Source organism: Lolium rigidum, chromosome 6, assembly GCF_022539505.1.
Source record: "Lolium rigidum isolate FL_2022 chromosome 6, APGP_CSIRO_Lrig_0.1, whole genome shotgun sequence".
Lineage (NCBI taxonomy): Eukaryota > Viridiplantae > Streptophyta > Magnoliopsida > Poales > Poaceae > Lolium > Lolium rigidum.
In genome coordinates, this window is record NC_061513.1 from 349,884,363 (window position 1) to 349,896,224 (window position 11,862).

General features: G+C 44.1%; 2 protein-coding genes across 2 annotated transcripts; one reads left to right on the forward strand and one right to left on the reverse strand.

The window, feature by feature from the left end:
- Positions 1–3,073: 3,073 nt before the first annotated feature.
- LOC124665992 (germin-like protein 8-11) lies at positions 3,074–4,033 on the reverse strand. The gene is made up of 2 exons (XM_047203345.1): positions 3,888–4,033; positions 3,074–3,752 (listed from the first exon to the last, which is right to left on the reverse strand). The coding sequence occupies exons 1-2, from the start codon at positions 4,003–4,005 to the stop codon at positions 3,190–3,192; spliced, it is 681 nt and encodes a 226-aa protein (XP_047059301.1). The 5' UTR covers positions 4,006–4,033; the 3' UTR covers positions 3,074–3,189.
- Positions 4,034–5,376: 1,343 nt separating this feature from the next.
- Positions 5,377–6,367, forward strand: LOC124666865 (germin-like protein 8-8). The gene is made up of 2 exons (XM_047204189.1): positions 5,377–5,557; positions 5,666–6,367. Exons 1-2 carry the CDS (start codon positions 5,431–5,433, stop codon positions 6,226–6,228), a joined length of 690 nt encoding a protein of 229 aa, XP_047060145.1. The 5' UTR covers positions 5,377–5,430; the 3' UTR covers positions 6,229–6,367.
- Positions 6,368–11,862: the final 5,495 nt, after the last annotated feature.

The window sequence follows — 11,862 nt, forward strand, 5'->3', positions numbered from 1 at the left end:
GAATAACCCGCATAATTCATGCAAAAACAGTAAATGATCACCGGGATGGACGAGTTCCATCCCCTTCATAGCGGTTATCCATAACACGTTCAATAATTTTCATAGGTATTTTATATGGTATCACTTCCTCACCTGGCGCCTCATCCACTACCGTTGCAGTAGTAGTAGATTTCCCAAATAGAAATTGAAGAGAAGATCTCTCCATAATGACTTATAGCAGACGAGCAGAAATAAAATCAGCACAACGGTAAAGGTTTTCCTTACCAATTCCACTTACCAATAGCGCTTCACTCCCCGGCAACGGCACCGAGAAAATAGTCTTGATGACCCACAAGTATAGGGGGTGTATCGTAGTATCTTCGATAAGTAAGAATGTCGATCCCAACGAGGAGCAGAAGGTGTTGACAAGCGGTTTCGATGAAGGATTCATCGTAAATGCTCACGGACAAGTATTCGGGGGGTTTGATGTAACGAGTTGAATAAAGTACGAGTATGTAAAGTGCGAGAGTAATAATTGCAGCGAGTGGCCCAATCCTTTTTAGCACAAAGGACAAGCCGGTTTGTTTACTTATAATGACCAAACGTTCTCGAGGACACACGGGATTTTAGTCTAGTGCTTTCGCTACATACGGCTAAATAATCTTCATTGTTGTGATAAGTGTTGTGTGGGTGAACCTATGCTAATGTACCGCCCTTCCTAGGACTAATACATACTTGTGATTATACCCCTTGCAAGCATCCGCAACTACAAGAAAGTAATTAAGAATTAAATCTAACCACAGCCTTAAACTGCGAGATCCTGCGATCCCTCCCGCATCGATATACCAACGGGGGTTTAGGTTTCTGTCACTCCGGCAGCCCCGCAATTGGCAAACGAGTACAAGATGCATTCCCCTAGGCCCATAAATGGTGAAGTGTCATGTAGTCGACGTTCACATGACACCACTAGAAGAATAACACCACAACTTAAATATCACACCATTGAATATTACTCAACCATAGTTCACTACTAACATTTAGACTTCACCCATGTCCTCAAGAACTAAACGAACTACTCACAAGACATCATACGGAACATGATCAGAGGTGATATGATGATGAATAACAATCTGAACATAAACTTGGTTCAATGGTTTCACTCAATAGCATCAACAACAAGTAGAAATCGATACCGGGAGAGTTTCCCCTATCAAACAATCAAGATCAAACCCAAATTGCTACGGCGGTGGCGGTGTCCAGCGGTGATGACGGCGGTGATGATGGTGGAGATGATGATGATGGTGATGGCGATGATGTCCAGCTTGATGACGGTGTCGATGGCGTCGATTTCCCCCTCCCGGAGGGAATTTCCCGGCGGATTCCTGCCCGCCGGAGAGCTCTTTTCTCTCTGGTGTTCTCCGCCCCGCAGAGGCGGCTGTAACTCTTCGCGAGGTACCCCCTGTGGCTTAGGTCTTCGGGACGAAGGGTTTGGCGAAGAAAAGGAGGCGAAAAGGGTCGTGGGCCCCCCAGACCATAGGCCGGCGCGGCCAGGGCCTGGGCCGCGCCGCCCTAGGGTGTGGGCCCACCCTGGCTCCTCCCGGCTCCTCCTTCGGCTTCCTTCGTCATCTTGAAAAATAGGATTTTTGGTATAATTTCCTTCCGAGTTGATCTTCCGAAATATTGCGTTCGACGGTGCTTTTTCCAAGCAGAATCCCGGCTCCGGTGTTCGATCCTCCAATAATGATGAAACATGCAAAATAGATGAAATAACATAAGTATTGTGTCCCAATATGAAATATATCAATGAATAACAGCAAATTATGATATAAAATAGTGATGCAAATTGGACGTATCACCAAGCTGTCGGCACCTTGACTGTTTCTTGTAGTGATGTAATCTGTTGTTGTTTTGGTTCAAATTTAAATTGCAATCGCCACAAAAAAATGGAACGGAGGAGGTACAAATTAAAGTAATAGGCAATTACATCCCCAAATAATCTCCGCATGTATAGTCATTGACAATCATTTATTTGTTAACCAACAAGTGGCTTTCAATATTGGTGTCCGGAATGGAGTCATCAATCGGTGGATGGCGGACACCTTCATGTCGAGGATGAAGGTCGGCACCTTGACTCCTTGATTGTTTCCTGTATTGATGTAATCCCTCTGTTTCATATTTGTCGTGGTTTTGGTTCAAATTTAAACTACAATCGCCACAAAATAATAATGGAATGGATGGGGTACATATTAAAGTAATACGCAATTACAGCTAGCCCCAAACAATCTCCGCATATATAGTCATTGACAATCATTTATTTGTTAACCAACAGATGGCTTGCAATATTAGCGTCTGGAATGGAGTCCTCAATCGGTGGCTGGCAGACACCTTCATGACGGGGCATGTGGCGGCCACCTGTCCGTGGGTGAGTGATTCGACAAGCCCGTCGAGGATGAAGGTGGGAAACATGCGGAAGCTGTGGCTGCGGGGTAGTGGGGGAGGGGGTACTGCTCACTTGTCGATTGGTGTCATGGGTCCCTCTATTGCTAGGAAGGACAGGTACAATCGGCCTTAGCCGGCGCTTAGCTAACACGTCAAAGGTAAAGCGGAAAGGGGTTCACTCTGATCAAGCTATGGACTGTTTTCCGTTAAAAACAAGCTATGTGTGGATAGACTAACAATTTAAATAAATTACTAACCGGCGTTTTTTTCTCTCGGGGGTATAAGCTCCTTAAAAATGATTTAAAATTTTCAAAAAATATGGTTGCAAAGGTTTTGGCGTTGTTTATGTCTATATCTTTAACATGTTTGCAAAGTTTCATGAAGAAAAAATATATCTCGTGATGTTGACCAAAAAATTGTGTTATAAAAAAGATATTTAGAGCATCAATTGTTTTCACACAGGTCACAAAAAAAATGTTTTCATAAAAAACTGTGTGTGAGATTGGGACATGAATATCTACATGTGTTATTTTTCATATTTTTTTGACATCCGCATGCCTTTTTATTTAGGCAGGAGCATGTGCTCCTGAGAGTCGATTTGAATTCGCATGTTTATAGTATTTTTTGTGATGTACAATATTGTGCCAAAAATTTATTCAACCAAATATTTCACATGTACATGGTATAAGTTTTGCAGATAATAAATACAACAAAAGGATGTATTATGAAACCATATCAAAGCATTCTCCACTTAGTCGATGCAATACTTAATTAGTTGTGGTTGTCTGCCCAGAACTGAGCTTGGAGCCAGTCCACTGTTTTCTTGTCCACCTGGAAGGCCTTGGCGAGAACATCATCTGAGATTGCTGGTTTTGACCCAAACACGGCGTTAGCAATGGTGATAGCCCCAGGGTTTTGGCTGCTAAGTGCAGCAATTGCCACCGCTGGTTTGTAGGGGTTGGGGTTGAATTGGAAGTGGATGAGTCCTTCTGGGAATACAAACACGTCACCCTTATTGAGCACCTTTGACAAGAATTTGTTTTCTGGGTTTGACGTGACGAAGCCGACATAAAGGGTCCCTTCAAGCACGGTGAGGATCTCAGTGGCACGCGGATGTGTGTGCGGTGGGTTCTCACCCAAAGGTGCATAGTCGATTCGCGCCAAGGAGATGCCCAATGTGTTCAGGCCAGGAATCCGCATTACATTGATCAAGGTGACATTAGACCCAACCTTGTTAATTTTGGTGTCCCTTGGCATGTCGAGTTTGGCCGCCAAGAAGAAGTCTTCAGCCTTCACATCCTTTGGATCTTTACAGACAAATCCATTGACAAGAACTGCGTAACGGAGGATAATAGCATCAGCTAACTTGGATTAAATGCATGCCAAATATACCCTAAGTCCCTAAGAATTATGTATATGAATACTAGCTAACATGTACTTAATCTTCACCCGTTGTTTAGAATGCATACCATGTGAGCTGTTGTCTGCAACGCAAAAGTCTTGGAGAGGGCTCGGATCAGAAGCAATAGCCTGCCACGAGGCCAAGGCAAGAAGAGCAATGAGAAGGAAACATGAAGAGGAGGCCATTTGAGGATTTTGCTGAAAGTGTGTCTGTGGCTACGTTGTATTACTGTGTGCTTTTGCTTTGCGAAGGGGGCTAGGTATTTATAGCAGCAAAAAGAGTAGGTGATCACTTGAAATGGTCAAGAAAAACGTGTAGAAGTGGTGGTAGTTGATTTAATCTAGCAGGTAGAGTGAGCTGACTAAATAGCCATATGTTACCTTGAATCAATCAACTTTAGGAGGTTTGGTGTTTTGGCACATGGGAGCATATGCTCCCTTTATTTTGAAATGCATGTTACATACATTTTGAAATTTCAAAAAATTGAAACAAAAAATTCGAACGTACATCTTCACGTGCTACACGCTCACAAAGTTGTTTCATAAAAATCTGACTTGTCGTGTGACGTGTGGAAAAAAGACAAAATTCAATGCTAAAAATAAGGCTTTTCAGGAGATAAATTTTCTCTTTTTTACACAGACCACAAAACATATTGGTTCCTCGCGAAACTTGACGAACGTACGTATATTGTGGAGATGTATATGTAGAATTTTTTTTCAAAATTTTTCGACAGTTCGAAATATAACTTTTTGATAGAGGGAGCATATGCACCCGGGAGCCAAATTGAATTTCCGGGTTTAGCTAAGATATATAACCTGACGTGGTCATAAAGGGTCTTATGTGAATATGTGATATAGTACTACTTAAAGGTGATTTTGTGTTACGCTGTGTCAGTGTCAGGCATGACATAAGATGAAGCTAGCTAGTTGATGAACGTTTCTTGCCGTTGAACATGTCATTGTCGTTGGCATGTTGCCATCAACATTGACCCATACATACAGTAGATTGAATTGAATGTCTAATTAACTACTCCCTCCTTCCCATAGTATAAGGCTAGTCATAGTGGGGAGTAACATAAGGTAGTAACATGCACATGTTACTACTCTATGTTACTACTCTCATAGTGGGTAGTAACTTATATGTGAGTTCATGCATTGTGTCATTTATTATGTTGTAGACTCATCTTGTCTTGGGGTGTGTGATGTTATGGTAACATAGCTAGTTACCACCTCACTCTCTTTCTTCACTTATTGCTATGCCATGTCACCAAAACATCTTGGGAAGTGTGATGTTACTACCTATGTTACTCCCACTATGAGCAGTCTAAGATGCTAGTACATCCATGCATGAGGTGAACCGGCCAGCCAGTTTAACCGCGTTCTGAAGACACGTTAATCACAACAAATTGGCTAGCTGCTCCACAAGAGACCATGTCAATCTACATTGGATACTACTTGGCACGATTGTTAACTCGGTCAGCTACATCTGGTCGCTGGAAGCGAGCTATATATATCCATGTAGGATCCAAACATAGAGAATCAGCTACCACAGCACACATACCAAGCACACAAAGCTAATAGAAGCCACCGTCGATTTCTTGAACAGAAAAAATGGCCTCGTTCTCCTCCTCGTGCTTCCTTCTCTTCACTGCTATTCTTGGAGTGATCTCATGGCAGGCGATAGCTTCCGATCCAGGCTCTCTCCAGGACTTCTGTGTCGCGGACAATAGCTCGCGTGGTATGAAGCTAATTCTTGCATCAATTCATTTCAAGTTTCAATCCTCAGTTCTGTCAACCATCATCAATATAACTTCTTAAAATGACTTTGTTCTTTCTTTTGATCCAGTGCTAGTTAATGGATTCGTCTGCAAGGACCCAAAGGTTGTGACAGCGGAGGACTTTTTCCTGGCAGCTAAGCTCGACGTGCCGAGGGACACAAAGATGAGCAAGGTCGGTTCCAATGTGACCTTGATCAATGTCATGAAGATCGCTGGCCTCAACACACTTGGCATCTCACTAGCACGTATCGACTACGCGCCCCTAGGCGAGAACCCGCCGCACACGCACCCCCGTGCCACTGAGATCCTCACCGTGCTTGAGGGCACACTCTACGTCGGCTTCGTCACGTCCAACACTGACAACAGGCTCTTCACCAAGGAGCTCAACAAGGGTGATGTCTTTGTTTTCCCACAAGGACTCATCCACTTCCAATTTAACCCCAATCCCTACAAGCCAGCGGTGGCAATTGCTGCACTTAGCAGTCAGAACCCGGGGGCCATTACCATTGCCAACGCTGTGTTTGGATCAAAGCCTATGATCTCTGATGATGTACTTGCCAAGGCCTTTCAGGTGGAGAAGAAGACCGTGGACTGGCTCCAAGCTCAATTCTGGGCTGACAACCACAATTAATTAAATGATGCATCTGCCACAAATCGTTTGATAATAACAATTCATTCTATGTAATAATAAAGTTGCTGTGTATGATCAACATTAATATGTGTGATGTATTGGTTTGATTCAAACATGAATAATATATTGTTCTAATTTCTCTTGTTGTAATATCATGCTACGACGTCAAGTAATGTAGCACGAGACGCTAAGTGGTTTGGAATGGGGAGTGTCGCGCTACACTGAATTTCTAGGGTCCTAGCATAGGTTGCTGGGGCAAGCATAGGTTGCTAAGTTTGTAGGCATTTGTTGCCGAGTAGTGTAGCATCCGTTGGTACAAAAGCTAATATAAAGAAGGCATTTGTTTTCCTCTGTAGTTCTAGTCCTTCATCTTCTGCTTTTAAGAGAGAGAGAACATACAGGAGAGAGAGAGAGAGAGAGAGAGAGAGAGAGAGAGAGAGAGAGTGAACACTAACAATTGGTAGCAGAGCCCTAGGTTATGAGATCCCGGAGATGGCGAAGTCAAGTAGTGACCAGAATAAGGGAACACCTAGGTATATGGCACCTGAGTGGTTGACATCTCAAATCACTGAGAAGGTTGATGTCTATAGGTGTGGTGTTGTGGTCATGGAAATTATCAGTGGAAGAAAAAATCTGGACTACTCCCAACCGGAAGGCAGCACACAGCTCATTACCTCACTGCAAGGGAATGCGGGGAATGGGCAGCTGGAAGACATGATCGATGAATACAGCGACGATATGCGTTTACACAAGGACGAAGTGGTTGAGGTTATGAAGCTTGCAATATGGTGTTTGCAGAGTGACAAAAACAGAAGGCCTGCCATGTCATTGGTGGTGAAGTTCATTGAAGGAGAGAGGGATGTGGAAGCCAACTTGGATTACAACTTCTTTGACCTAAGCCCTGCAATCTCTGTTCCAGTTTGTCCGTCCAGTTCTTCCGCTACACCTACAGCATCAATTCTCTCTGCGCCTAGATGAACTTTTAAAAGAAGAACACTGTGCATACAGTGCCATATTTGTTATTTCTATTTTGTTTGTACCCGAGAATAAATTTTCATACTGGTGGCAGGAAAGAAATAAATTGTTTTTCCGACCTGTGCCAACGGTGAAAATATTGATAAATTTGGATGGATGGTGACGGAAACACCCACACCCATGCGTGGGTGTACAAAAGTATTTCCAAAAAGTGTTATACTGTAACTCATTTTTCTATATTAGATTTTCCAGAGGCAGAAAAATACTTGCTTACAAAGGTGAGGACTGAGGAGTAGTTTAATTACTTCTGAGAGTTTTTTCTAATAGAATTGGATACAAAATATAGAAGTGCACTAGTTATATTAGTCCTCTACGTTTATTTCTTAAGAACGGCAACCATTAGTCCTCATTCCAAGTAGGTGGTGCATGCCCATACCCTGAATTTAAGGAAAACAACATGTTTTGAGATAATAGAAATGTTTTTCTCTGCAATCACAAATTTTCAAATGAGATGTGCACCGGTCAGTGCAGAAGCTGGGGGTCGCACTCTTTTTCGGGAAAAAAAATCTCAAATTTTGTAGCAAATACTTGATTGAAAATAACATGACACATGATAAGTGACTAATTGTGAAATTGGAAATAAATACTAAGAGAAGAATTGAGCTAAGGATGGCAGTGGGTGGTATGTACTGATTGGTTAGTCAAATACTGAAGCAAAGCAAGAGGTGACAGCTGTAATGTGCCATGGATATTGCAGCTATGCAAATGCATGTGCGAAAAAAAACCTGGCAAGTAATAACCTTGTTACGTATGTTATGGACTTATGGTTAGTGCAGAGATGGTCCATAGATGTAACTTCAAAGTTTGATATACAGACACAGCGTGCACATACTGCCAGTCCAATGACTGCAATCTAAATAAAAAGATTCAGAAGAATACTCCTCATTCTTTCGCTTGTTCTCTGGCATATCCTGAGGCTCAGCATCCCAGAATAAGCTTACACAGCTGTGCAAGTTGCCGGCCAGCTATAAATCTGGTCCACAGTCAGATAGCCTACGCAGGGAGGAGCTACGGACGAGCAAACAGGTGCAGAGTACACAAATACTGCGGCCAAGGTGAATAACAGGGCAGTGCTCCCTCGGCAGAGTACACAAGCAGAGGTAGGAAAAGCAATGCAAACATAGCCATTGTACAGAAAGCAGATTTGGTACCTTAGTAATTAGTATATAGCAACCGTCGGGATGCCATTACTCTTCCTCTCTGACCAGTTTGGTTTCAGCACCTCCAGGATTCAAGGGTGTCGCAGTGAAAATACGAATTTGATGGCAATAATTACGTTAAAGAAAAGAAACTCACATGGACGACTAGGACAATGAGGTACTCAAGAACACAGATCAAGCGTCTCAAAAATTGTTTGCTTTTCAGTCTGTTCGCCATGAGCCTTACTCTCCAGTTCTGTAATCTGCTCTGTATGTGGATGTTTTACCCGGCAGAGCCAGACGTGAATCACACCGCACGTTCATTGCCACATAGAGTTGGCATCACCGAACAGGTTGCGTCCAGATGCTTGGGTCTCCGCCGCGACTTCGTCAAATGGGAGTGGCCCCCGCCGCATGGCCGGGGAGATGAAGTAGGGGTGGTTGAGGTCGACGGCGATATCGTCGTCCGAACCATGGTGATGGTCGGAGGCAATCGGGGAAAAGAGGCATTTCCCCATGCTCGCTCTCATCGGTCTTGGGGAGAACCTAGAAAGCGGTGTCATGCCGCTGCGCTTCTTCAAAGTGTGTTGTGGTGCTCCACTGCTCCCTTGGCTTCCACCAGCAACGTGGACATTTTTGCCGACACTATCGCTAGTTGAAGGTGGCAATGGTCACCGCCACCTCGATCGCTTTCTTCTTAACGCTAGCGATAACACGACTCATGTTGCGTACGGCTGTGAGCAACGCCCTCCTTTTACATTCTACCTCCCACGCCTCCAACAACACCCGCTGCTTGGCTTAGGCTTCTTCCAAGGTTTCAGGAAGGGCGTCTTCGGTGCCGTCTTTGGCGGCATGGCTGCAAGGGTTAGAGAATGTGCAGGAAGGGGAACGGCGGGCAAAAGGAGGGAAAAGAAGTCGAATCCCCTCCCTGGCAATCGCTCGTTCGAGCGATCAGTTTATGTGGCGCGGAGCGCTCGCGCGAAAGCGCGACTCAATTCCCTTTGTATTGAAGGAGATATGCCCTAGAGGCAATAATAAAGTGGTTATTATTTATATCTTTATGTTTATGATAAATGTTTATATATCATGCTAGAATTGTATTAACCGAAACATTAGTACATGTGTGATATGTAGACAAACAAGAAGTCCCTAGTATGCCTCTTAAACTAGCTTGTTGATTAATGGATGATTAGTTTCATAATCATGAACATTGGATGTTATTAATAACAAGGTTATGTCATTGTATGAATGATGTAATGGACACACCCAATTAAGCGTAGCATAAGATCTCGTCATTAAGTTATTTGCTATAAGCTTTCGATACATAGTTACCTAGTCCTTATGACCATGAGATCATGTAAATCACTTATACCGGAAAGGTACTTTGATTACACCAAACACCACTGCGTAAATGGGTGGCTATAAAGGTGGGATTAAGTATCCGGAAAGTATGAGTTGAGGCATATGGATCAACAGTGGGATTTGTCCATCCCGATGACGGATAGATATACTCTGGGCCCTCTCGGTGGAATGTCGTCTAATGTCTTGCAAGCATATGAATGAGTTCATAAGAGACCACATACCACGATACGAGTAAAGAGTACTTGTCAGGAGACGAGGTTGAACAAGGTATAGAGTGATACCGAAGATCAAATCTCGGACAAGTAAAATATCGCGAGACAAAGGGAATTAGTATTGTATGTGAATGGTTCATTCGATCACTAAAGTCATCGTTGAATATGTGGGAGCCATTATGGATCTCCAGATCCCGCTATTGGTTATTGATCGTAGTGAGTACTCAACCATGTCCGCATAGTTCACGAACCGTAGGGTGACACACTTAAAGTTGGATGTTGAAATGGTAGTACTTGAATATGGAATGGAGTTCGAATATTTGTTCGGAGTCCCGGATGAGATCCCGGACATCACGAGGAGTTCCGGAATGGTCCGGAGAATAAGATTCATATATGGGAAGTCATTTTATGTGAATTAAAATGATCCGGAAGGTTCTACGGAAGGTTCTAGAAGGTTCTAGAAAAGTCCGGAAGAAATAAGGATGGAAGGTGGAGTCCCAAAGGGACTCCACCCACCTTGGCCGGCCAACCTAAAGGAGGAGGAGTCCCAAGTGGACTCCCCACCATGGTGGCCGGCCACCCCACCAAGGAAAGGGGGGAGTCCCACTCCCCCTAGGTTTGGACACTTGGAAGGTTTTGGTTGGGGTCTTATTCGGACTCTTTGACCTAAGCCTTGGGGCTTCCACCTATATAAAGAGGGGGAGAGAGGGGCTGGCTGGCCACTCAAGCCACCACCATGGCCGCACCCCTCAAGGGTGCCCTAGCCGGCGCCCCTCTCCCCAAACCCTAGCGGTCTCTCTCTCCTCCACCATATCCCGCACGCTTAAGCGAAGCTCCGCCGGATTTCTCCACCACCACCGACACCACGCCGTCGTGCTGTCGGATTCAAGAGGAGCTACTACTTCCGCTGCCCGCTGGAACGGGGAGGTGGACGTCGTCTTCATCAACAACCGAACGTGTGACCGAGTACGGAGGTGCTGCCCGTTCGTGGCGCCGGAAACGATCGTGATCAAGATCTTCTACGCGCTTTTGCAAGCGGCAAGTGATCGTCTACCGCAGCAATAAGAGCCTACTCTTATAGGCTTTGGAATCTCTTCAAGGGTTAGTCTTGATCATCCCCTCGTTGCTACCGTCTTCTAGATTGCATCTTGGCTTGGATTGCGTGTTCGCGATAGGAAATTTTTTTGTTTTCTATGCAACGTTCTCCTACAGTGGTATCAGAGCCGTGTCTATGCATAGATGGTTGCACGAGTAGAACACAATGGTTTGTGGGCGTTGATGCTCTTGTTATCTTTAGTTTGAGTACTTTGCATCTTTGTGGCATAGTGGGATGAAGCGGCTCGGACTAACTTTACATGACCGCGTTCATGAGACTTGTTCCTCGTTCGACATGCAACTTGTATTGCATAAGAGGCTTTGCGGGTGTCTCGTCTCTCCTACTATAGTGAAGATTCAACTTACTCTTCTATTGACAACACTAGTATCACCGTTGTGGTTCATGTTCGTAGGTAGATTAGATCTTACACGAAAACCCTAAACCACGTAAAATATGCAAACCAAATTAGAGACGTCTAACTTGTTTTTGCAGGGTTTGGTGATGTGATATGGCCATGATATGATGATGAATATGTATGAGATGATCATTATTGTATTGTGGCAACCGGCAGGAGCCTTATGGTTGTCTTTAATTTTCATGTTGAGTAGTATTTCAAAGTAGTTGTAATAGTTGCTACATGAGGTGAACAACCATGAAGACGGCGCCATGAACCTTGACGCTACGCCGACAATGATGGAGATCATGCCCGTTGATGATTGAGATCATGTCCGTGCTTTGGAGATGAAGATCAAAGGCGCAAAGACAAAAGGGCCATATCATATCACATATG

What these genes read in the sequence shown, in the direction of transcription:
- LOC124665992 (XM_047203345.1), bottom strand. Translation starts at nt 4,005, where the DNA reads ATGGCCTCCTCTTCATGTTTCCTTCTCATTGCTCTTCTTGCCTTGGCC. An exon ending in TGCAGACAACAGCTCACATG is followed by an intron (nt 3,753 to 3,887) that starts GTATGCATTCTA and finishes TCCGTTACGCAG; the next exon opens with TTCTTGTCAATGGATTTGTC.
- LOC124666865 (XM_047204189.1), top strand. Translation starts at nt 5,431, where the DNA reads ATGGCCTCGTTCTCCTCCTCGTGCTTCCTTCTCTTCACTGCTATTCTT. An exon ending in CGCGGACAATAGCTCGCGTG is followed by an intron (nt 5,558 to 5,665) that starts GTATGAAGCTAA and finishes CTTTTGATCCAG; the next exon opens with TGCTAGTTAATGGATTCGTC.